Here is a 25,683-nt window from a genome sequence, read left to right as displayed (position 1 = left end):
ATAGAGAAGAAGAAAGGAATAGATAGATATATATTTTTTGTATATAAAAAAAAACACACGCAGACTTTTGGGTTGAAACATAATTTTTGGATCTAAAGAGTAGTCTTGACACTTTCTAATCCTATGCCGGTCACAGCAATATGGATTTGGCCACTGTAGAAAGTAAAGGAAGAAATTCCAAAAATGAATCAAAATGTGTAAATTGACAAGAAGAAAAGAATATGAAAGAAAATGACTTACTTGTATTGTACCAAATCCATGGCAGAAGGGTCAGGAACATCCACATAAATGGCATCTGCCATATCAAGAGATGCTCCATCCTTGCCATGGTCCGCTATCTCCCATCGATTCAATCTTTGATCAGTAGAAACAGTAAACACCGTCTTTCCAATAATATTTACACCTTTAAATAAATAAATAAATAAATGAATAAATGAATAAATGCTGTACATGTTGTATGCGTGCTTTTCTTTTCTTTTTGGGAATTTTTACCTGTGACAGAAGAAGCATGTCCATTTGGAATAATAAAAGGTTTTCCAACAGCCTCAAATGGACATGTATTTACTACAGCAGCAGCTACAGCATTGTCTTCACCACCAGTAATGAACAACAGATGCTTGGAATCTTTTTTTTTTTTTAAAAAAAAATGGTAATAAGAATACTAAATTAATAATCACACATATACTTTCTAGAAAAATAATTTAAAGCTTACCTTTGTAGGTCGTAACTTGAAGAGCATTCACACCTGACATGTGAGCACTGTAATAAAATACAGGTTCAGTCAATTTGACAGCAGGTTTTGTAGGATCCACTTCCAGATCAACATGATTAAGAGCATCATAAAGAGACTCGCTTATATCCCAACATGCAACTCTACAAAATAAATTAAAAACAATTAAGAAAATGTATATATATATATATATATATATTCATTTATACCTTCCATCTGTTGCAGAAGTAAAGAACAATAGGCGATCACGCCCTTGTTCGTCTAAAGGATAGTTGAATTGAATTGAATTGAATTGAATTGAATTAGTATTAATTCAGAGACCTATACTATGTTAATATTATGCATATTTATTTATTTATTTCTTACCTGGAATAATTATATGTTCAATCTGAAGAATACACTTGGCATGCCAAGTACCATCTACAACAAGTGAGAACTTGCGAGTCGTCTCATTAAATAGCCAGATCTAATTAAAAGATTAATCAGTAAAAAAGTAATTCGAACATGTATATTTATACACGGTTCGCAAAGTTTGGTTGTAACTTACTCTGATCATAGAGTCAGAATAGACAGCACCAACCAAATGAAGTCCGCGTGCGGCATCTACAAGAACAACAGTAATGTCCATAATTCTGGTTTCACTTGTCTCACTAAAGAAATCAAGAATATATTAATATTAATAATGATAATGATAATGATAATGATAATGATAATGATAATATTAACGGCTATGAGTTTTGATAGCTTGATATATGTATATGTATATATATATATATATATATATATATATAGTAGTAGTAGTAATATTTGCCTCACAAAGGGACATGTTGCCCACTCAAGACAATGTACACTCAATGGAATCATACTATTGGGTGGAGTAGCTTGTTTTGCCTCGATCTTCCAGCATCGAAGTTCTTCGTGAGCACCACTGGTGAAAAGAAGTGTGGAAATGCCTACATTAAAATCAAATCAATCTTTTGTTAAATAAAAAGAAAACCTTGATATATATACATATATATGTATGTATCGGTGTGTGCATTTAGCTGCCTGTACCTTTACTCCACTCTATACTCTTGATAGCAGAAGTATGTTTTCGGATGGTAGCAAGTGTAACGAACTTTGAATCGGATGATGGCATATCTATGATTATAATTATTATTGTTTTTGTTGTTGTTAATATTACCAGTAATGAGCACAACCGAAAAAGAATTCCTATATATATATTATATATATATTATATATACTTTTTAAAAAGCTAAATAAACCTTGTAGGGCTTACATTGTTGAAGTCTGAGAATCGTATCTTCACCACCTGTAGCAAACAACAGAGGTTCTGGTGCAGGACTATCGGGAAACAGCTCTAGACCAAGTTGTTGTTATTATTATTTAAGCCGAAATATATATATATATATAGATAGATAGATAGATAGATAGATTGCTGTCCAACTTACTCATGTATCGAATAGCACGCACATCTCTCCCGTGGTAATTGTCCAACAGAATGCTTTCATTAAATCCACCACTAATACTCGATCCGTCTCTAAAGTAAGAATATAGCTATTGTTGAAGCAATAATAACAGTAATAGAATAATAAGCAACTCTTTTCTCTTTATTTTGGTTAAAAGAATTACTTACCACCTCTTTTCGAATAAAAGCAAATGTTGCAGTATTCAACTTTGCGTCGCGTGTAATGAATTGCCATCGACGGTGAGCACCTCCGCAAGCAACAGACATCATCTACACGCGTTTCGATTTATAAGCTTACAGAACCATCTTATCTAATTTTGTATATGTATTACCTCAAAGTTCTTTTGTTCGTTATATACAAAGAATCTCTTGCGATAGAAGCCCAGCAAAAGAAGTTGGCCGTCTACAAAAATGGCACCTTCCAGCCATCCTTTTGTGACTCTGTTACGATAAACCTTTTCAAGTACCAAATCCTTGGTTTCGGTTATAGTGTCGCCTCGACTAGCAATGCCAAGTTGTGTTTCCTCGGTGTTGATGATCGTTTCTTTCTCCAAGAGGTTTCTGAGTCTATATTGGATGTAACCTCCATCTCTTCCTGTTGTCCAGAACAGGATATCTTCAGAACTGTCTGTGAGATCCTTTGGCTTGATCACGACTGAGCTCACACATTGGCGTCCGTGGGTTCTTCTCAGCTGAATCAAGGGTATTACTGGCATGATTTCTTCTTTCGAAGGATTTCCAAGTCCTGGAAGTCTGTAGATGAGAAGAGCAGATTCACGGGATCCACAAATCAACAGGCCTTGTTGCTCGGTTAATGCAGTGCAGACAATAGTCGTACGCTCGATAGGGAGTTCTAGTTGATAAAGAGTCTCAAAGGTAGGCTAATAACAACAGCAACAGGTACACACATGTTAGTATTTGATATAACTATGAGTAATTTAGTAAGCCATAAATACATACCTCGGAAGGAGCCCTGATATTCAATCTGTGCATATAGACCTTTCCGTTGTAAGCATGAGAGATGATGTAGAATACATTTTTGTCTATTGTTATTTGTATTTGATTTTATTTTATTTTTAATAAGACAAATTAGTTATGATAGACTATACGGTATTACTTTAACGTTTATTTAATTTTTGTTAAAAAGACATACCTGTAGAGGCTTCAATAAACATCTCAAAAATCTTTTGCTGGTGGACGGCTACCTTGACAGGCTCAAACGAACGATCGGTGTTAAACATCAACAGATGGCCTCCCATACTGCCTGCTACAACAAGACGTCCACAAGAAGATGCTTGGAGCATAGCATATCCACGATAATCCTGATCACTGTGGACTGATTTCCAAGTACCAGGTTCGGTAGAAGCATCGAATTGGAGGAAATGACTGAAATATGTTTAACAGCTTAGTTTCTTTTAACATATAGGCATAGGTATAATACAAGACGATATAATTTAACGTACCCGTTGTTGGTAGCAACTATTGCTTTTTTGTCACTAGCCAGAACAAAGTTACGAACATAGTCATCTGTGAACTGAGGTGGGAGGGCAAGACAAGCCAAATCATCTTCAGATTCTAGTAAAATTATTAATATTGTTAATATTAATTATTATTATTTCTTTTTCTTTCTTTTTTCTTTTTTTTTTTTGGGGGGGGGGGATGTTATAACAAAATTAAAATAGTTTCTTTTCTTTTTTGCTTTGAGTCCCCCCCCCCCCCCCCCAAAAAAAAAAAAAAAAAAATTCGATATTTACCAATCTTGTTTTTTTTTATTGACACAAGGGACCACAAGCGGATACCAGAATCCTGACCACCTGTAGCAACCATCTTGTGTTCCGGACTAATCGCACAGCTCCACACGTTCTTTCCTACGTGGCCTTCCCAGCAAGCCAGGCAGTCAACATCCGAGGCGTTTTCTTCATCTTTACCGGTCAATAAACCGTTCTTCCACACTCTACATGTCAAATCCTTTTTATGTTTGTGTTTCTTTTATAGTAAGCAAGACAAATCCAGACCATCTATTTTATACATACCTCTGAAATGCTGACAAGATACTCATCCACAAATTGACAATCCCAAACACGAGCTGTGTGTCCAAAGATGATACAAGGATTTGGTATTCTAGAAAAAGAAAAAGAAAAGGTAAAATGATAATATTTTGTACTTTGTGTAATTCTTTATTTCTTACCTTCCTGTAGAATCTTCTTTCAAAGGCCAGACTCGGATTGTTCTGTCGTCTGACACACTTACTAGCATTGAATTGTCTGGACTAAACCGAACCCCAAAAATAACACCTTCATGGCCCACAAGTTTGTGGGACACTCGACCATCTCCTTCCTCGTCTCTTTCGCTAACTTTCCAGATATGTACCTGATTGAATACTGTTCCTGAAGCCAATTGAAGAGACGCGAGTGTGTGGCCAGAAAAGCGTGCAGAGTACAGAATGCATCGAACCTGACATTGGATTTGGTAAATACGCTCCGGAGTACTAGTGCTAATGTTGTAAATCTCGACGTAATTGTGGGCGTATGCAAGTGCAATTTCAAAAGGTACTTGATCCCATTGGTCTTGCTATTTAAATATATATATATTAATATATATATATTTATTTATTTACTGATAAGCACATTAATAATCACTTGCATTTTCTGGCTTTAACCACTGAGCGTCCATAATCCAGTCAGGAAAAGGTCCATATGCTTGAATTACTGAGATACTAAAGCAGAAAAATAGATAAAATTAGGTTACATACATTTATTTCAATTCGCTCACTCATTCATTTATTCAATAATACATATTTGTATCTGCATTGAATTTTAATTACCTGGCCTGGTTTTCAGAGACGTTCAATTGAACTATACTCAAAAATTTCGAGCCATATATAGCTAGTGTTCTTGATTCTGTTGATCCATTGTATACAACCCGAGGAACTTTATATGCATTTTAATATTTTGTATAATGTAAAGAAATATATATATATATATATATATATATATATATAATAAAAACTTGTATACTCATATATTTACCAGGAACAATACGATGGATTCTATTGGCTGGCAATACCTCTTCACAAGCCAAAAGAGATCCCGTCTGGACATTGTATACTTTCAAGAAAGGACCATGTCCTGCTACTAAAATAGACTCGCTGTGGAAAGTCAGGCTGGTTACAATACCAGCAAAAAGATCCTTTTGCATCGGCTTTGAAAAAAGAAAAAGAAAAATTATTTATTTATTTGTTTAATTGTTTAATTGTATATAGGCATTCATTTGCATGGCCTAAATCATAATCCGGGATTCATCATTGAGATTTCTGGATTTTTATTTTATATTTACCTCTTCGTGGACCGGAAATAAGCTCATGGTGAAAGTGTCAATGATCCTTTTTGGCGTCCTTGGTTCCCAAATAAAGACAGAGAATCTTCAAAGGTTCAGTCTCAGACTAGATGCGTATATGATATATCTTATATAATAAAAGACAGGAAAATGCATAGATAATGTATTGTGGTGTGTGTGTGTGTGTGGCTTGTGCGTATTTTATTTTTCTTTAAAATAAATGTACAAAAATCATGCAAGTTAAATGCAATACAAAGTACACCGCAAAGTAGAAATGATTGAGTAAAGAAAATGAAAGATATATGTTGAATATAAATATATATATATATATATTTCCTTTAGTAGAAATTCAATTGAACTTTTATCCAAGTACTTTATACATACTAATCTATTCCATATATTGTCTATTGAGATTACCATAAAATGTGGTAGGGAAAAGGCAGACTTGATTACCAATAAATAACGTATAGATTTGTGTATACTTGGAGGATTGGTTAATTGAAAGATACTTCTTTAACGAACTTTTAAAGAAGTCGACGCCGTGGAATTTATCAATTACTACACAAGTCTTTAGAATCGTACGCCCAAATATGTTTTGTTGAAATTAAACCAATTTATTTTATTTTATTTTATTTTTGAAGAAAAAAAAAAAGAGATATAATTGCTTGATTTCTATGGGCCACCCTGCCCTACACACACAAAAAATTTTCTCCCCCTTATATATATTATGTACAAAATAAGAAGCCTTGTTATAAGTCTTGGCTCAAAGGATAAAAGACTTGATTGTATTTAATTTCATTCTATTCTGTTTAACTTTCTTTTTTTTTTTAAATCTTTTTTTTTTTTTCTTAATTTTTTTTTTATCCTTTTGGTCTTGGAAATTCATGACGCCAGCAAACGTGACTTGCACCAAGGGTAGGAAGTATGTCGCGACAAAACACAAGTGTGTTTTCAACCGTATCCGGTAAATTGCACTATCTTAAACGTTATGGCCCTTCGCACGACGACCACCCGACTCTTGAATGCACGTCTCGCCGCTGCCAGCAGACCCTCTATGCTGGTTGTTCGTGCTCAGTCAACCTTGAACACCGGCAAGGTTGTTGAGGATCCCCAGATTGGCGACTACCCCAACCTTCCTTACAACAGCAGCCAGGCCCGTGGACCTTTTGGCTGGTGGGATCCCCAGGACAAGCGTAACTTTGGCGAGAATGTAAATGAGGATTTTGGATGAATAAGAGACGAGATTATCTTTTTTTATTATTATTATTTTTATTTATTTTAGATTGGGGTTATAAATGATGACTGACATTATATAAATGTGTGTCTATTGTATGTTGGATGGGATGTGTATATGAATAACAGGTTCATGAAGAAGACGAAATTATGGGTGTCTGGGCTCCTGATCTGCATACATACAGCCCTTACAAGGCTCTTGCTCAAATTGGTGTGTTCTTTGCTTCAATGGCTGCTTTTGCTGGTTTCATCTACAAGGTTAACCCCGAGCGTCCTGTGGTGAGTATTATATAAATGTATTTGTGATATAGCTAGGAAGAAAAAGGGATTATAAAATGAAATGAAATGCAATGCAATTTAATTTAATTTAATATAATAAAATTTAATTTAATTTAATTTAATAAAAATAATAATTTGGAATCTAATGTTCAAAATACCACAATAGATCCAGCGTACTTATCCTTTTGGTGGATTGACCGAGGAACTTGGTGCTCGTGAGGCCGATATCCGTCCTCGTGGAGTAAGTTGATGATAATAATGACAGCATTAATAATTGTATTTGATATTAACCTTTTATTTTATTTTATTTTATTTTATTATCAATTTCTGTTAAAAATTATTATTTCAAATAAAAACCTAACAGGCTCGTACTGAGTAATGCTTTTATTATTAGCTTATTTTTTATATATAATTTTTTTTGGTAATAAAAAATAAATAAAAAACTATATATACAAATTACATTTAAACATATTTGTGCGTTTGTGTGTATAAAAATATATATTGTGTGTAAATTGCCGTTTAACCTACTAAAAAAGAAAATCTAGAAAAAATACCGTTAAAAATGTGCGTAGATCTATTAGAGAAAAGGAGAGACTGCGAGATTTGTGTACCCAGAATAGCAGAATACTAGAGAGGTTTGTTAGTTGTCCTCCTCTAAACAGAGAGATTGGGAATGAGATCGGACTTGTGACCACTTAACATTCTACAAGAGAAGGTTCTAAAGAAAAAGACCGATGAGAAGTCTTTATTTTTATACTTACAAAGGTCGGCCAGTTCCGCTAATTTTCCTCTTCTTCCTCCTCCTCCTTCTCCTTGTTTTCTTTGAAAATCATGAAGATAATTCCAATCCAGGCCCTTGAAAACAACTATTCTTATATTCTCATTGATGAAAAGACAAAAGAAGCAGCAGTTATTGATCCTATGGAGCCTATCAAAATTTTGAATGTCATTAGTCAAACCGGTGCAAAATTATCGAGGTTTGTTCCAAAAAACAAAATAATTTGTCTATTTATCTTTGAAGCATCAATACTAATAAAGAGACAAACAAATGTATTATGATACCACAGTGTATTTACTACTCATCATCATTGGGATCATGCAGGTGGAAATATTGAGCTGGTAGGCAAGTATTTTCTGTGTGAAACAGTCGAATGATGTTAATTTATAATGAATTTTATTCAATGTAGCCAAAAAACCCGGGTTAGCGGTTTATGGTGCCGATGCTCGTATTCCGGAGATCAACTATGTTTGCAAAGACCGTGAAGAATTCAAGCTTGGCTCACTGGATATCACACCGCTGCATACTCCTTGTCATACAAAAGGACATGTGTGCTATTATGTGGTCGATCCAGCAACAAATGAAAAGGCCGTATTTACTGGAGAGTAAGCTATCATTACTATCAATATAAATAATAATAATAATAATAGACTGATAAACGACATACACATCTACTAAACCAATCTCTAGCACTCTATTCGTAGCTGGAATTGGCAAATTTTTTGAAGGCGATGCCAGAGACATGTACCGAATTCTGTTTCATGTAATAAACAAGTTACCAGATGATACCTGGATCTATTGTGGACACGAGTACACAAGAGATAATTTAAAGGTAATAAATACACACACATACATACATACATACATACAAAGGGAAAGAATGATTTTGTGCGTATATTATTATTATTATTATTATTATTAACTATTTGTTTTCTATATATTATAAATAATAGTTTGCCTTGACCATTGAGCCACAAAATGAAGCACTTCAGGCAAAGTGGGCTTGGTGTCAAGATAAGCCAATCACGGTACCTTCTACTATTGGACAAGAGAAGATGTATAACCCCTTTCTACGTGTAAATGAACAGTCTCTCCAAATGGTAGTGGGGAAGAGTGATCCAGTCGAGGTGTTGCATTCTCTGCGGGAGATGAAAAATAACTTTCGCCTCATGTGAATTATATACAAGTCCCCCTTCCCCTATTACACACAACCACACAACATTCAGCTCACACGCAAAAAAAACAAGCACAAGCACAAGCACAAGCTCAAGCTCAAGCACAAGCACAAGCACGAGCACAAGCATAAACACAAGCACAAACACAAGGACAAGCACGCATTTATAATACTTCTATAACTTAAACATGGTGTGAGTGTGTAAAGAGAGAGAGAGCGAAATCCATATCATTTACTTTTGTACAGACCAAACTCACAATACAGATTCATTTATACTTTTAATAAGAGCTTATAATTTTTGATACAAATTTATATATATATATAAAAATATACATATAAAAAGTACAATTTATTAATTCGATCAATATACAATTTTTTGTTTTTATTTATATATTTGTTAAGCAAAGAAATATACTTGCGTATTCACATAAAGGGGGGGGGGGGGGTTTAAAAAAAAAAGAAGGAAAAAATTTGATATCCTTAAACATCATCAAGGGCAATACGTCCATCTCTGCGTCTCTTCCACCAGATATACATAAAGTAAATTAGGTATGCAAGAATGGCGGCTCCCATCATGACACCAAGTACGATAAAGATCACACTCCACCAGGAAAGTCCACTGACGGAACTATCATCATAGGGCATCAATAGACGGTCAATCTCGATAACACCGCCACCAGTTGAGGATCTTCCGACATCAGTTACATCGGCACCCTCTTGAAGACTGCCCTTGACACTGACCGAGTATCCCATGGGTGTAGTGCGGATCACAATCTTATCATCATTTGATAGCAAGGTATCAAAATCAACACCCGCCAAGGTAATCTCGCGGTGGATATCATTATCATTGTAGGTGCTACCCATGTCAAACAACGAGTCATCGCGCTTGCCGTTCAGCATATTCACACGTGGGATAAGGGTAGGAAGGATGTGGAGTTTGACAACACGCTTCAACTTCTCATGATCATTAATCAGTTCCTCGAGATCGATCTTGGAGATGGCCTTGTCGGAAGGAGCAAGGATGGTGTAGTGTTCGTTGGGTCCGTCCAGGATTTCCTTGCTGAGATCCACGCGGCGCAGGAGATCCAAGAAGCTGGTGCTGGTCTGGGCAGAAAGAAGGTCTCGGTTGGTCACCTCGAGGGACTTTGGCAGCTCGACACGGTCAATCTTGTGCACAACACCGTTAGAGACCAGGGTATCGTATTCAACAATCTTTGCAATAACCGATCGATCAGACCCATCGGCGGCTCCAGACCCACGCAGATAAATTCCATCTCCTGTTTTGTTCAGGACGAGATCAGAGCCTTGCAGAGTAGTAACCTTGTGCTCGCCCTTCTCGGTCTCGGCACCGTAAAACAGGCGCTTGACAGCATGAAACTTGATGAGTTCCTGCAATTTGTTCTTCGAGTCGGGGTGTAAAAGGTGCTTGTAAAGCAATCCAAGACGTCCAAATGCATCATTTGTAGGTGCAAAAAGAGTGATTCCCTTTGCGTCGGTGATAACGTCCTCGGATGAAGAAGCATAGATTGCAGCCACGAAGGAAGACAGCTCAAGATCGACAGGAAGGCGTCTGAGGGGATCACGAGGGAGGTCAAGGGGACGGTGGATTGGGTACATGATGCTCTCTTTGGAGTTATCTATGATAAATGAACATAAATATATCAATATAAGTTTTGATAAGTTTTGAAAAGTTGACAACTTACATGGTGAACCAGCTGTTCCTGAACGACCAAACTGGATGTTTTGTTTAAGAGCATCGTCTTGATCATTTACATGGACACGGAGACGTTGCTTTGCATCACCAAGCTGGTCGGTAGATTCGGTCTGGAGAAGAGCACCGTTTACGAAATCCTTGGGGTTGTAAACACGGTCAATGATGTGGTACTTTAGCCATGAGACAGTTTCTTTTTTAGAGAGATCGGTGGTCTCCAAAGCCTCATCAGTGGGAACGATGAATGTGTAGCCACGAGTGTCGGCCTCTTTGAGATAGTTACCGAGACCATTATCTTCCAAAAGATTGACAAACTTGGTGGCATTCATGGCAAGCATAGTCTTGCGAGTATCAAAGTCCCAGAACTTCTTTGAGGGAAGAATTGAGCCTTCAAGGTAGTGAATTACACCTAAGAATATTATTTATTTATTTTCATTTGTTTTGTTTTTAGTATATTATTGTTTATTGTCAAAAGTTGGTTATTTGTATAAATCATACATACCATTTGAGACCAAGATATCAGAGCGAATGATACGGACACCGTTGACGGTAATCTTGCCATGCTTAGTTTTAGTGATTTCAAGATCCTCACCCCATGTCTTGAGTTGGCTGGTGCCTTCAGGAATCTCGTGTGTGTAAAGAAGAGAGTTGTGGATCTGATGGCCCAAGAATTTCTTGAGATCGTCTTTAGCAGAGGGGCTGTGAAGGTAAGACTTTTGTTTGTCATCAAGTCCGTCCAGGTTATCTTCGGCAGTAAAGATTGTGTAGCCGTCTGAATCACTTAGTTTGTAGATCAGGTCGGTCTTGGAAGCAAGTTCATTAAAGCTGTGAAGATCTTTATCCTTTTGCAATGCTCGATCTATTAAAGAATAATAATGTTATAAAATATATTAAGACAATATCATGTATTTAATGGTTTAATTATATAGTATAATATCAAAATAAAAATAAAAAGAGCTATAATGTCTTGACCAAGTTTTGTCTTTATGTCTTTATGTATATGTATATATATTACTATTTGTTATTATTAATATTAAGCGAGGAAACTTACCCAAATCCAACGGCGCTGTCAAGAATGTATCAATACTGTGAACGACACCATTGTCAGCCAAAAGATCACGTTCTTTGATTTGTATGTTTCCGACATAGATGCCATTGTCATCTACGTTAACCTTGATCATCTGGGGAATTTCGTTTTTGTAATATAGACTCTTGAGTAGCTGGCCATCGTAGAGGTTTTCGGATTCAACAGCAACAGGCAGAATGTGGTACAGAACATCATTTGTGGTAATCTTGCGAGTTGTCAGAAAGTAAGCACTTTCTTTTTCCTGATACTTCTCAAAGGCTTCGTTGAGAGGTGCAAGTACTGTCACATTATCGCCGGTAAGATCCTTTTTTAAGCCATGTTCGTTTATAAACTTGACAAGAGATGAAAAGTCAGGGTTATTGTTCAATAGATCATAGACAGTCTTTGGTCGCTCTTTTGCAAAGACGCCATGATTGGTGACGCATGCTAGCAATGCTAGTGATAAAAGAAGTATATTTATAAAATTCCTTTTCATTATTTATTTATTTATTTAAAAGAAAAGAATAAGAATTCTAATAAAATGAGCCATCATCTTTATATACTAGTTAGTTGTTGATAAAATTTTATTTCATTCTCATGTTAGACTCTGATGGTATTTGACGTCATTGGTTTCATATAGACTATGCAGACCTTGTTGATACAAACTCAATATTCAAAGATCTATTGTTGTCAGTAAGGGAGAGCTAAACAAATAAAGACTTGCTTTTAACACATATAAATACAATACTAAAATTATGACTTCAGAATGCGCAAATAATCTAAAGGTAATACTTGTTGTAATTAAATGTTCTTATAAAAGAAAAGAAAAAAAGCCGTATTACTATAACAAGAGATACAACTTTAAGCACAATCATGTCTTATATATTTATTTATTTAGGAGGACTTTCTGGCCGTGGAAATTTTGGATTTTATTTATTACAAGTTAAAATTCTGGTAGGAATATGAATGGGTCCTAGGAACATTAATCTGTTTTTTTTTTAAAAAAAATAAATAAATAATTATAATTCTTGTGAATTTACCGTAACTTTAGAGATTTATAGTTTTGACAGTTTCCTATTTCTAAAGTTTCTGTAACTCTTGTGAATTCTAAGAAATTGGTCATGGAAATCTTTTCACTATTGTTATATTATTTTGAAGAAGAAGAAAATGATAGATCGATATTGTACATATATATTCTCCTATTCTTTATATTACACCATTTAATAGTCAAATCTTTGTGTTCAGGGTGAGCAATACTATGTTCCCTTTTTTATTATTATCTTAGATCTTCAAGATAAAATATAATTAATTAAGAACAAAATGAATAATTCATCTTTGTTCGATATAAAGGTTATTTCTATTATACATTTTTTTTTTGCTGTTCCGTCAATCAGATTCAAATTATATATTCTAATTATATAAAATGTGTGTATTAGTTTAGGTCAAAGAAAGAAAAAAAAAGAGACTCTCCCAAGCCAAGTCAAGCCAAAAGGTGAGATTTGATTTGCTGATGTACATACAGAAAAAAAAAGGATGCATTTAGGTTTATATTAAAGATGGCACCAGATCTGACTGTAAATGATCATATCCGACTTATCACTAAAAAAGGGGACAAGACACATTCAGAAAGTTGCGTAATCATATGTGTAAAGGCGCAATTGTGACTTTATAATATTGAATTTTCTTTTCTTCTTTTTTTTTTTTTGGCCCTGAATTTTTTTTTTTTTTTTTAGTTGTTGCTTTACATAAATTTTATGCATTAAACCAAAAACCAAAAACTATTTATCACACTCCCTTTTTCCGTATTTTTCGCTCTTTCTCTCTCTCTTTGTGTTTGGTTCTTCAGAATTTATCACAGTACTTTAGAATGACCAGTGGCTCTTCTATAAAGGAAGGATCTCCTATTATCAAGGATTCTGGCCAGGAAAACAACTATGGTTCTACAAGCGATAATGTATCTACCTCTAGTACTCAAGATGATCAAATCACTATAACTTTGAAGCCAACTTCTGAGGATGACCACCCAGATCTTACAAAGTACATGGGAAAGGCCTCCTTATCAGTCTTGGTTACCTGGTAAAACAAATTAATCTTAGCAACAAATAAAACAGATTAAAATAGTATTATTAATATTAATCTTAGTTTATGCACTGGTTGCTTCTTGTCTGCCATGGACTCTTCAATTGTAACCACAGTCTTCAATGAAATCGGCACAGAGTTTAAAAAGTAAAGTAAAACAAAAAAGAGAATCTTTTCTGTGGTGAGAAATATCCAACAAAATAGTCTAATATTAATCCGTCAATTCATTATCCCTTTATGTATTTAGCTCCAACTTATCTGTCTGGATTATGACATCTTATATGCTCAGTACTTCTGCCGTACAGCCTTTGTGTAAATGATTTATATATATATATATATATATGCAGGGGTTGTATTTCTGATATTATTCTAACATCAAGTTGAATTGAATCAAATCAAATCAAATTGAATTTGTAGATGGAAAGCTGTCGGATATATTTGGTCGTAAAAACACATTGGTCGCAATCCTATTGTTCTTTTTGATTGGATCTTGGTTATGTGGTGCAGCCAGAACTATGTTGGAGCTGTCAATCGCAAGAGCTATTGCAGGTCTTGGCGGTGGTGGGTTGATGACAATGGCCTCGGTTGCAATCCATGACCTTGTACCAATGAGAAGTAGAGGACAATACCAATCATATGTAAACATGGCTCACACCGTAAGTTTTTTTTTTTTTTTTTTTTAAAAAATAATAACAAAAATAATATTGATAATGGTGCAAAATCAATTGATAATTTGCTAATTTATTTATTTTTAAAATTAAATAAATAAATCTATAAGGTTGGTGCTACAGTGGGCGCACCTTTGGGAGGTCTTATCAACGACATGTTTGGATGGCGTTATTGTTTCTACCTAAACTTGCCACCATGTTTAGTGATCCTGTATATCTATGTCTACAGACTAGAGAACTACAACCTTGCGGTCTCAAAGTCAAATGAACCTCTGAGCGAAAAGATGAAGAACGTTGATTTCGTGGGAGCACTTATACTCCTCACAGCCAATGTCACGTTTGCCACGGGTGTTTCATTGGGTGGAAACACACATCTTTGGAGCGATCCTTTTATTGTCGCACTCTTGGTCATTGCCGGAATATCCTTTGTTAGCTTTGGATTTTACGAGTTCTATGTGGCCAAAAAGCCATTGGTTTCTCGTGAATTGATCAGAAACAGTAATCTGGTTTCTGTGGTCCTCAATAACCTTTTCTTGTGTTCGGCTACTATGGGTATCGGTTATTTGGTCCCTCAGTTCTTTATGGTAAGCAAATAAGATTATATTAGATTATATCATATTATATTTATTAAACTTGTGTGTGTTTTTTTTTCTTAGGGTGTATTGGGTTATAATGCTTCTTCAGCTGGTCTGTGGGTACTTCCTAGAACTGCCATGGTAACTATTGGATGTTGGGTTGCTGGTCGTTACTTGGCTGTCACTGGCCGCTACAAAAAATATATTGTGGTCTTTTCGGTCGTAAATGTGGGAGCCACGGTATCCCATTTCCTTTGGACCTCTACTACTCCAATGTGGGTTCAATTTTTAAGCATGAGCGTAGAAGGCTATTGCTTTGGAACACTCTTTGTAGCCACCATGGTAGCTCTTGTAGCAGACATTTCTCGTACAGGTAAAACAAGAGAAAGATCATAGGATTTATTTCCTTCTGTGTGTGTGCGTGTGACACGATATTGACTTGAACAATTGTACATCATTTAAGAAAATGCTTCTGCCACGTCCATGATGTTCTTGTGCCGAAGCACTGGTTGGTTGACCGGAAGTACTGTGACGGCTGCTATTCTTCAAGCCAATCTCAAGAAGAATTTGACTGCTTCTATCAAAGGTCCTGATGCACCAAAGGTATATTGAAAATAATAATAATTTTTTTTTTTTGGAAGATAGAATATATGAATTTAACTATTTTTATATATAAAAATAGATTATCGAGTTTGTACGCACTTCGATTACAAAGATCCGCACTTTGCCTCCAGATATCCAGATTGTTGTTCTTGCTGCCCTTGAAAAATCTATCCATGTTACCTTTTGGTATGCTATTGTCTGTTCGTCTCTGTGCTTCTTGGTGACATCTTTGTTTATGAAAGATTGTCACTTGAGCTCAGGAAAGAGCAAATAATACTTATATACATATAGAAAACAAAAAAAAGCATCAAGTATATACACATATACTCATATATACATATATACATATCCAATTCAAATTCAAATTCCAATACTACTACCCCCACACCCACATATTTATTTATTTTATATATATCCTCATTGTCTAAAAACCAAAAGTTTGATTCGAGAGACTATTAAGTTATAGATTCACAAAAGGAAGATGATTTATATACAAGTGTTATTGAATTGGTTATTTGTGACAATATATAGGTTAAGAGAAGAAGTGAAAAACAATGTATGACTAGCAATATAGACGCTTTCAACATTTTACTGTCCTGTCACTTATTCGCTATGAGTAAAAGGGTGTTGGAAGTTTTATTTAGAAAAAAAAACCATTAAAGGGGTACTCAGTTGTGATAAAGGAATATATAAATGTAAACCATTCTTTATTCTTTTTGCATTCTAGAGTGGTCGGTCACAAAGTATATTATTGGCCAAACCTAAAGCTTTGTACGTTTTTTCTTTCTTTAACAATATATATATATACAGACTCATTGTTATTATTTTTATTTTTTTTGCGATAAATGAAAAATGAATTCATCACAAAAAAATACGTACTTCTTTATTTCTTGGGAGAGCAGATATCTTAATATGGCAAGGCAAAAAAAAGAAACGTCTGGGATTTAAATTTTATCATATTACTATCATTTTCTAAGAAAACGAAATTGGGCTCTGGAAACACTGAGCAAAAAAAAAAAATAAAAAAAAAAAGAGAGAAAAAGTTTCGCTTGGCCTATCGGAGCATCTGATGACATCTCGAAACGATGAAGCTTCTCCGTATCCCAAAAACCCCGCGCGCGTCTGGAAAAAAAAAATAGCGAAATAGCTTGAAACACACTTCTTGTTCTTTAGTTAGAACTCCTTTTTCCTTATTCTCTTTTTTTTTTGTTTTAAATTATCAAGTAGTCCAAGATGGTCAACCCTATCAATGCTCGCGAGGCTTTTGAGCTCCACAAAACTGCTGTTACCCGAGACTTTATCGCAAAACCACGATTGGGTAAAGAATAAGACAGAGATGTGTTGCATACACATAATTCAGAAACAAGAAACAAGAAACAAGAAAGAAAGAAAAAAGCGTGGGCATCTTATTTGTCATAAAAATAAATAAATAAATGAATAAATAAATAGATTACCGTACCGTTACTGGTGTCAATGGTCCTCTTGTTATTCTCGACAATGTCAAGGTGAGCTCATCTCAGTCGAAACACTTTACAATAAAGCAAGCGCACAAGCCAAACACTCTTTTCCCCTTTCTACAAACACACACACACACATATATATATACAAGCTTGGAATATCAAACAATATAAATACATTATAAAATAAAGGGAGGAAAAGAAAGAAAAAGAGGCAGAAAGATGTGCTTGACAGTTTCTATTGTCGCCTTGCCAAGAAGGAAATCAAGAGATGATCAAGGTTATCGATTTCTTGTTGTTTATCAAGCTTTGTTTCTTTGGCTGTTGTTAGTTCCCCAAGTTCTCTGAAATTGTCAACTTGACTCTTCCCGATGGTTCCGTCCGTGCTGGTCAGGTTCTTGAAGTCCAGGGAAAGAAGGCCGTTGTTCAGGTAACGCAACGCGACAAGATTTCGGGATTTTGTCTCTGTATTTTATATTCAAACAAAAAGGGGGGAAGGAGGGAAAAATTCTCGAGATTAATCAAAAAGCCAAAAATTATAAATGTATACAAAACTGTTTAGGTCTTTGAGGGCACTTCAGGTATCGATGCCAAGCAGACACACGTTACCTTTACTGGTAACACCCTCAAGGTCCCTGTTTCTGAGGACATGCTGGGTCGCGTTTTCAACGGTTCCGGAAAGCCTATTGATAAGGGTCCCAAGGTGTTTGCAGACGATTATCTGGATGTAGATGGTAACTAAAACGATACCTTGTCTGGGCACCTGTTATGCCCATTCCACCCATCAACAACAACAAAATATGGTATTCTTTTGTTTTTGAAGATCTGATCTCATCTTTATATAACCATAGGTTCACCCATCAATCCCTCCTCCCGTATCTACCCCGAGGAGATGGTCCAGACCGGTATCTCTGCCATTGATACCATGAACTCCATTGCCCGTGGTCAGAAGATCCCTATTTTCTCTGCTGCTGGTCTTCCTCACAACGAAGTAAGTTCAATAAATAAATAAATAAATAAATAATATAGAAAAACATTTTCTAATTTTATAAAAACAAATATATGTATAGATTGCTGCCCAGATCTGTCGTCAGGCTGGTCTTGTCAAGAAGTTGATGCCTACCAAGGATGTCCACGATGGCCACGAAGATAACTTCTCTATCGTTTTCGGTGCTATGGGTGTCAACATGGAGACTGCTCGTTTCTTCAAGCAAGATTTCGAGGAGAACGGTTCCATGGAGCGTGTCACTCTCTTCTTGAACTTGGCCAACGATCCTACGTAAGCAAAAGAAGTGAAATAGACATGAATTTGTAGAGAATAAGGAGGAAGAGAAAAAAGAATTTCCAGACTCTTGAAATTTGTACTTGGATTTATATTTATAGTTATATTTTGTCTTTGGCATCATAGTATCGAACGTATTATTACTCCTCGTCTGGCTTTGACTACAGCAGAGTACTATGCATACCAGCTTGAGAAGCATGTGTTGGTTATCTTGACAGACATGAGTTCTTATGCAGATGCCCTTCGTGAAGTTTCTGCTGCCCGTGAAGAAGTTCCCGGTCGTCGCGGTTATCCAGGTTACATGTACACCGATTTGTCCACCATCTACGAGCGTGCTGGTCGTGTTGATGGCCGTAACGGTTCTATCACTCAGATCCCTATTCTGACCATGCCTAACGATGGTAAATATAAAAACGTTAAAAAGATATAGAACACAAAAAAAACCCCAAAAACACCAACAATACATACTCCTGAATTTAATATATGGATCCCCCCCTCTCCTCCCCCAAAAAAAACCTTACACCCTTTGGAAGTGCATTGTGTGTGTGTGTTTTTATTAATCAATCTTTTATTCTTCTTCTTCTTCTTCTTCTTTTCGTTCAGATATCACCCATCCTATTCCCGATTTGACAGGTTACATTACTGAAGGTCAGATCTATATTGATCGTCAACTCTACAACCGTCAGGTCTACCCCCCTATCAACGTCTTGCCTTCCTTGTCTCGTCTCATGAAGTCTGCTATTGGCGAAGGCATGACAAGAAAGGATCACGGTGATGTTTCTAACCAGCTGGTAAAGTATCTTTTTTATTTTTATTTCTTTCTTTCTTATTATTATTAACTCCTTTGATTTCTATTGCTTTCTTTTAGTACGCCAAATATGCTATTGGTCGTGACGCTGCTGCCATGAAAGCCGTTGTTGGTGAGGAAGCATTGAACCAGGAAGATAAGCTTTCACTTGAGTTCTTGGAGAAGTTTGAAAAGACTTTCATTTCCCAAGGTATGTTATGAAACAGTACATTTTTTTTTGGTTTGGTTTGGTTTGTTTGACTTGTTCTAATAATAATAACTCTCTTTTTTTAAAAAAAAAAATCAAATTAGGTGCATATGAGTCAAGAACTATCTATGATTCTCTTGATCTCGCATGGTCTCTTCTCCGTATCTTCCCCAAGGAGCTCTTGAACCGTATTCCTCAGAACATCTTGGCTGAATACTATCCCCGTGACCGCAAGACCAAGCGATCCAAGGGTGTCTTTGATACCACCGAGGAAGCAGAGTAAAAGAAAGAAATGAAATGAAATGAAATGAAAAGAAAAGAAAAAGGATATATATATATATATTTTTACCATCAATACCACTTTCTTTATATATATATATATATATATATATATATAACATATAACATATATAAAAAAGGAGAAAAAAATAACCAGGACACACATAATATATACGAAAAGGATATATGAAGAAATCTGCTTTTCCAAATTTATTATGATTTGTTGTTATGCTTTTTATGGGTTTTCTTGTTTTCTTTCTTTCTTTCTTTCTTTCTTTTATTATTATTAAATATATTATATATTATGTATATAAAGAGGATCAAGCAAGGAGGAATTCCATATATATAAATATGTACAAAAAAATAATATGATATGGGACTTGTAATATAAATATAAATATAAATATAAATATGTGGGAGAACATAATAGCTATATTTTTATCTCCCATGCAAAAGGCCAAACTTGGATTAAAAGAAAAGTGACACGGTTGGCTATACAACGATACGATACCAACCAAAAAGCCACCTTCTTCTTTACTGGCAAAACTTGTCTTTTTTTTTTTTTTAAAAAAAATAATAATAATTATTTATTTATATTAATGCAGAACAATGCATTTTACGTATTTCTTATTTCATATATAATTATCTTTTCTCTTCTTCCTATTCCTCTTTCACTTTCACTTTCTTTCTCTCTTTATTTACAATGAGTACTATATCATTACAAACCCACACAACCAGTAATAAAACACCAACAGTTGTTTCTTCTTCAAGAGAAACTTCTACACCTACACCTCTTCCAAGACAGAGAAAGGTCTTGTTCGAGGCAGAACCAAGAGCAGTCATTATGCCTGCAAAATCTCTATCTCCAGTTGTTCCAAGATCCCGTGCAAGACTCAATAGTACTGGCAGTGCCAATAGCCAAACGAACCCAAAGATTCCGAGTTACCCACTTCCTACATTTTCTCATGTCAAGAGCAAGATCGGTAGCAAGGAAAATAAAAAGAAACCACAAAAACGTAAATATTATCTATGCGCATACAATTAAATAAACAAATACATTTTATGTGTGGATCAAGAATATTAATTTTTGTGCATTAGTTGCGCCAAAGGAAGAAGTCCTTGAAAAGAAAGGACTGCGTGTTTTACAGGGTCCACCAAAACGAAAACGATCCAAAATACCTTTACGCAAGAAACATTCGGCTGGAACTCAACCAGCCAACACAGCTCTTCGACATCCTTCCTCTTCTTCTTCCTCTTCTTCTTCTTCAACATCATCATCCTTATCTGTTTCTCATCCTTCTCCTCCTCCTCCTCCTACTCATCCTCCTATTTTAGCTGCTTCATCTACTGGTTCTTCTGTTTGTGCGGTTTCTGCAAGGTAAAACAGCCTACAGTAATTAAAGACGACTAATTTCAAATACATACATACACACAAACGCAAACCTTTTTTTTTTTTTTGGTTTTTGTTTATTAAAAATATATATATATATAATTTATTTTGATTCCACTGCTAATACATACATCTCTTTATTAGACCTAGAGTAATATCTTTCAATATTCACCAAAACACAAGTGGTATTGTCAGATTAACAGCCGAATTGTGTGATCTTAATATCGATATCAAGGAACATTCAAGCTCTCGATGAATACAATCAAGCAATAAGGAGAAGGAAGAGTTAAAAGAAAAAAAAAAGTACCTAAAAAAGAGACAGGCTACTCCTTTCCTTTGAATGATCAACCAATGTGATGGCCAAACTTAAAATCAACAATATATTATCTATCTATCTATCTATTTTTTTTTTTAAAAAAAAAGAAAATTGTAACCTCCTTCTTGCTAGTTCTAGAGTAAGGAAAGCAAAGCAAAGCAAAGCAAAGGAAGAAGCACAACAAACAACAAGCTTTTATTGTTATCTATTTATTTAAAAATATATATATATATATGTGCTCATCAAGGCTTTTGCACTAATGGCTTCATGTAGAGTGTGGGTGTGCATGACATGATACTAAAAGAAAAAAAAAAACTAGGTCGGATGGCGCAATAGATATATTATGTTTTTGTATGTATGCACTGATCGATACTGCAGTAATCGAGTCTAGAAATTAAAGATATTGGCAATTTACCTATTGTGATTTTATGATCAATTGATTACTTATAAATCTTTTTTTTTTGCTGCTTATCGGGGAACATGCCAAGATGGAAATTCAAACATGTTACACGATTCTTTATGTATTACACGGTCCGGTCAAAGTCAAAGTCAAGGTCGCTGTAAATTTTAAACCTTTTTATTTCTATATATATAAAGATAGCGTGGAGAGTATTGCATAGCCTTTAGAGTCCACAGTAGAGAAAATATACACAAGTGTAGTACAATTATAATAGGCCTAGATACATACGCATACATCTTGTACAGGCTTACAGAAAAACCAGTAACTAAATCACATCCATAAGGATAAAATTATAGACACAATATTTAGTTTTGACAAGGAGATTCATCCTTATATGGTATATTCTTGAGTATGGCTAAATTGATTTAGCATATCTAGTATTCTTTTGCTCAAATAAATAAATAAATAATATCTACACTTGTAACCAGCTATTCTTTCAAGTCAATTATTAATTTTAGTTATCAAAGAACAATAGCCTGATCGAGGACATCAGTCTAGTTCCACACTGGTTATCAAGAGGATTATAAATTGTTTCGGTCAAGCTCAGATCAGGGAGGTAAGTTAATATCTTCAAAGGAGAGAATATACATTTGCATATATTATGAAGGAGATGTTAGTTATTAACTATTAATTATAATTAATATTAATATTTGAATGCCAAAAGCAAAAACAGCAAAAACAGCAACAACAAAAAAAAAGTCAGTGCTGGTTAATATACAATTATTATTTTTGAGAAAAAGCCTTATTCATAAGCCAAGTATCATTTAGGAATCACATAAAATTTCTTTTTGCAGCAAGGCTTTAAAGAGAACATAATAAAATCTTACAGAACTTTTATATTCAATCACACAAAACCATGTATATTTACTGTATTTTGAGTCATTAATGACCATACATATCAAACAATCAAACGTCGTACTCTAAGCTTTGTTGACTCGCAGTAAAATCTTCAATCATATAAGTATATATAGACAGGCTTTCTTTTAAAGAATCACAAGGTGAATAAATACAGCATCTTCAAATATTACCATATCTTTTATTCTCTTTTTATACTGCCCTTGTAATTTTTGTTTTATGAAAGGATCAGTTCATCTTTATACAATTCTTTTAAAAAAAATAAGCTATTGAGAACACAAGTACTACTGATTAGATATAAAATTTCAAAGCCTTTCAAGGAGTTATAGGCTGTACAATCCTTTACTGCGGCTCTAATTAATTGTTTTTACCTATTATATTTACAGAAACATGATGTTTAGAAATAATACTAAAATTCTATATAGTAATAGACATAATAAACACTATTTAGGATGTCTTATTTCACTTGAAAGTGCTTATAAAAGAAATAAGTCCTCAAGATCAAGGATCTAGTTTTTACAAATAACAAACAAGATATTACAGCAAGTAAAATTTCAAAGGTTGAATCGACTTTATTATTCTTATTGTAGACATGTTTCGCTTAATAAAAAGCATACAGATTTTTTATAGTCTTATGGAGTTGGAAGTAGTAGAGTGCAAGCACATGCTGATGAACATGCCCCAAACATAGCATTGCATCCTAGAATCGCAGGAGACGCAACTGCAGCGGCAATTGTACCAAAGACTGCACCGGCACATCCGTAACAAGTCATAACACCAGCAGCACAAGCCGATTGACAGAGACCATAGACACAAGGACCTGCATAAGTAGCAGATACGAGGAATGAAATAATAAACGCAACAAAGAGGGCAGAACGCATGATTATTAAAGCTTGTAATAGATGTGAAAAAGAAGATTCATATAAGTATAGAGTTGTCTTATTTTATACTTTAAAGAAATGTTGTCTATCAAGTATATTGATATATTTTTAACAGAAAAAAAAACAAGTCAAAGAGTTGATTTATTGTACTAGAACAAAGGCTTTTATGAAATGTATCAGATCGTCCTTATTTAAAAGACGAATAAATCCAAAACATCTTGATCAAATCGATCCTAATTGATGCAATATACTGATTCTGTGGATCTATTTTCTAATAGTGCATTGTTCTTTCTTTCTTTAAAAAAAAGAATAAAACTAAAATTCTTTACCAGAAGGTGGTTATAATACTAATATCCCAGGTTTTTTTTTCTTAATGAATAATATATGCACTATAAGCATAATTGGCTTGGTGAAATTAAATCTGATCAAACCACTATTAGAGCATCTCAAACAGTTTGCTAAATTTTATCTTTCGTAAAACCAAAAAACCGCCAAATCAGCTAGGAAAAAAGCTACTTGACTTAACAGTTCAAATTATCCTTTTTTTTTTTTGAAATAAATTTTGAGAGCCTTTTCAGTTAAAACTTTTAAATCCCTGTCAAATTTAGCATAAATATAAAATTCAGGACAATAAATTGTTCGTAAAGTAAAATAAATTGAGCTGTTGGGGGGTACCACTTGTAACTAACAGTTTAGATTTGACATAAAAAATTGAGATAAAAGTGGCTGTTGGAGATGCCCTTAAATTTTAATTTACATAACCGTGTAAAACTCTCATAATTTTACTCCAAACACACACACAGCCAAAACTATTCAACATACCTACTACCAACAGCACAACAGCTTGTTCTTTTAATTAACTTACTAATATATAGTTTTTTGTAAGCTACCAGTTAAAGCTTATTGATTATATATCTATAAAGCTCTTTGGATTAGAAATCCAACATCTTATTAGGTAATGCTATAATAGTACATGTATAATGAGAAAAGCATGGCTTTAAAACCTTGACATATTTTACATAAGTTCTGTATAATTATTGTTTACACTCCAAAAGGTGATATAGGCAGTGTTGGTTTATATGATGAAGTGGCCCAAAAGCTTAAAGAAAAGATAAGAATAGGTATTGCTCTTCTCTAACAAATCCTTAGCCCGCATATTGGTATTTCGCAGCTTGTTTTTTTAAAGAAAAATAAAATAAAAACAAAAGTGGTGTGTAAGGAGAACTTAAATTACTTTTATCTTTTGATGTTTATATGGTTATTTCGATAATTAGTAAGATGTTGCTAAGCTATTACTAAAGGATTGGTGGTAAACTACGCTTATTTGAATAATTAATACTAAATAAGAAAGAGAGAGAAATTTAAATAGATAAATACAGTTGGGATTGATTATTACAATTCTTGTGCTTTTCAAGTAATTTCTTCGCCAGCTATAAAAATTATATTCTTCTTGCGGCCACGACTTGAGCAATTCGTTTACATAATTGATACAGAAAAATATTTAGAAAGATACAATATGTTTGGGTCAGCCGAAAGTTCAAAGACACACGCAATGAGCTAATGAAAATTAATATTCTCCTATCTATGTAAGCTCTTAATGAAGGTAACAATAGCGAGTCTATCTACTAAGAAGATAATGCTCCCTGCCACAAGATTAATACTGCAGAAGAGTGGAAGTAATGTTATAATTTTATAGTAATAGTAAGGCTGCCAATTAGCCCAGATTTTAGCTCTATAGAGATCTCATAAGAATATTCCACCAGAAGAGTGAAAAAGAAAAAGAGGTTAATCATCAAAAGCTTTTAAGTATGTGGCGGTAAATACCTATATGGAATAAAATATTACTCGGATTGGTGTTTGTAATATCAAGTGTATGCCAATGCCTGATTGCATGCCAATGCCTAATTGCGTGCCAATGCCTAATTGAATTTCAATGGTTAATGACATACATGAGATGAAGAGGGTTGATGAAGATTAATCTAACTATTAAATATTCTAAAAAAAAAAAAACTATATCTTCATATTTATATGTTCTCAGGCATGGGTTGTTAAGTGAAAGGAGATCAAG

The 25,683-nt window shown here is 34.5% G+C and overlaps 8 protein-coding genes across 8 annotated transcripts; 5 read left to right on the top strand and 3 right to left on the bottom strand.

Annotated features, from left to right (window-relative positions):
- Positions 1–92: 92 nt before the first annotated feature.
- Positions 93–5,561, bottom strand: PHYBLDRAFT_60579 (hypothetical protein; the record flags this gene model as incomplete). The annotated part of the gene is made up of 23 exons (XM_018440663.1): positions 93–153; positions 241–403; positions 493–624; positions 713–873; positions 940–991; positions 1,097–1,196; positions 1,278–1,380; positions 1,566–1,683; positions 1,784–1,870; positions 2,010–2,090; positions 2,182–2,287; positions 2,367–2,468; positions 2,531–3,079; positions 3,159–3,241; positions 3,352–3,584; positions 3,662–3,773; positions 3,953–4,166; positions 4,232–4,319; positions 4,387–4,765; positions 4,838–4,914; positions 5,023–5,128; positions 5,228–5,399; positions 5,535–5,561. The coding sequence occupies 23 exons, from the start codon at positions 5,559–5,561 to the stop codon at positions 93–95; spliced, it is 3,306 nt and encodes a 1,101-aa protein (XP_018295486.1).
- Positions 5,562–6,549: 988 nt separating this feature from the next.
- Positions 6,550–7,266, top strand: NDUFB8 (NADH dehydrogenase 1 beta subcomplex subunit 8 NDUFB8; the record flags this gene model as incomplete). Its single annotated transcript, XM_018443852.1, has 3 exons — positions 6,550–6,744; positions 6,897–7,046; positions 7,213–7,266. Coding segments are annotated over 3 exons (399 nt in total), but the record flags the coding sequence as incomplete, so codon positions are not given.
- A 611-nt stretch (positions 7,267–7,877) lies between these two features.
- Positions 7,878–8,999, top strand: PHYBLDRAFT_60577 (hypothetical protein; the record flags this gene model as incomplete). Its single annotated transcript, XM_018440662.1, has 5 exons — positions 7,878–8,023; positions 8,114–8,184; positions 8,234–8,429; positions 8,515–8,656; positions 8,778–8,999. 5 exons carry the CDS (start codon positions 7,878–7,880, stop codon positions 8,997–8,999), a joined length of 777 nt encoding a protein of 258 aa, XP_018295484.1.
- A 479-nt stretch (positions 9,000–9,478) lies between these two features.
- Positions 9,479–12,898, bottom strand: PHYBLDRAFT_185497 (hypothetical protein; the record flags this gene model as incomplete). The annotated part of the gene is made up of 6 exons (XM_018439084.1): positions 9,479–10,635; positions 10,702–11,118; positions 11,212–11,568; positions 11,761–12,231; positions 12,716–12,762; positions 12,816–12,898. 6 exons carry the CDS (start codon positions 12,896–12,898, stop codon positions 9,479–9,481), a joined length of 2,532 nt encoding a protein of 843 aa, XP_018295483.1.
- A 744-nt stretch (positions 12,899–13,642) lies between these two features.
- Positions 13,643–15,974, top strand: PHYBLDRAFT_141330 (hypothetical protein; the record flags this gene model as incomplete). Its single annotated transcript, XM_018430570.1, has 8 exons — positions 13,643–13,851; positions 13,918–14,001; positions 14,102–14,166; positions 14,272–14,510; positions 14,633–15,106; positions 15,179–15,470; positions 15,561–15,700; positions 15,780–15,974. The coding sequence occupies 8 exons, from the start codon at positions 13,643–13,645 to the stop codon at positions 15,972–15,974; spliced, it is 1,698 nt and encodes a 565-aa protein (XP_018295482.1).
- An 880-nt stretch (positions 15,975–16,854) lies between these two features.
- On the top strand, positions 16,855–20,064 carry PHYBLDRAFT_122377 (hypothetical protein). Its single transcript, XM_018428868.1, has 10 exons — positions 16,855–17,018; positions 17,150–17,205; positions 17,489–17,587; positions 17,720–17,891; positions 18,009–18,148; positions 18,228–18,436; positions 18,566–18,840; positions 19,043–19,230; positions 19,308–19,437; positions 19,539–20,064. The coding sequence occupies exons 1-10, from the start codon at positions 16,934–16,936 to the stop codon at positions 19,715–19,717; spliced, it is 1,533 nt and encodes a 510-aa protein (XP_018295481.1). The 5' UTR covers positions 16,855–16,933; the 3' UTR covers positions 19,718–20,064.
- A 352-nt stretch (positions 20,065–20,416) lies between these two features.
- On the top strand, positions 20,417–21,359 carry PHYBLDRAFT_141328 (hypothetical protein; the record flags this gene model as incomplete). Its single annotated transcript, XM_018430569.1, has 3 exons — positions 20,417–20,729; positions 20,812–21,091; positions 21,248–21,359. 3 exons carry the CDS (start codon positions 20,417–20,419, stop codon positions 21,357–21,359), a joined length of 705 nt encoding a protein of 234 aa, XP_018295480.1.
- A 2,007-nt stretch (positions 21,360–23,366) lies between these two features.
- Positions 23,367–23,615, bottom strand: PHYBLDRAFT_141327 (hypothetical protein; the record flags this gene model as incomplete). The annotated part of the gene is made up of 2 exons (XM_018430568.1): positions 23,367–23,479; positions 23,534–23,615. 2 exons carry the CDS (start codon positions 23,613–23,615, stop codon positions 23,367–23,369), a joined length of 195 nt encoding a protein of 64 aa, XP_018295479.1.
- Between the last annotated feature and the right edge of the window lie 2,068 nt (positions 23,616–25,683).

The sequence above is a fragment of the Phycomyces blakesleeanus genome (genome assembly GCF_001638985.1).
Source record: "Phycomyces blakesleeanus NRRL 1555(-) unplaced genomic scaffold PHYBLscaffold_4, whole genome shotgun sequence".
Classification (NCBI taxonomy): domain Eukaryota; kingdom Fungi; phylum Mucoromycota; class Mucoromycetes; order Mucorales; family Phycomycetaceae; genus Phycomyces; species Phycomyces blakesleeanus.
This window is presented reverse-complemented; position numbering and strand designations above follow the sequence as displayed.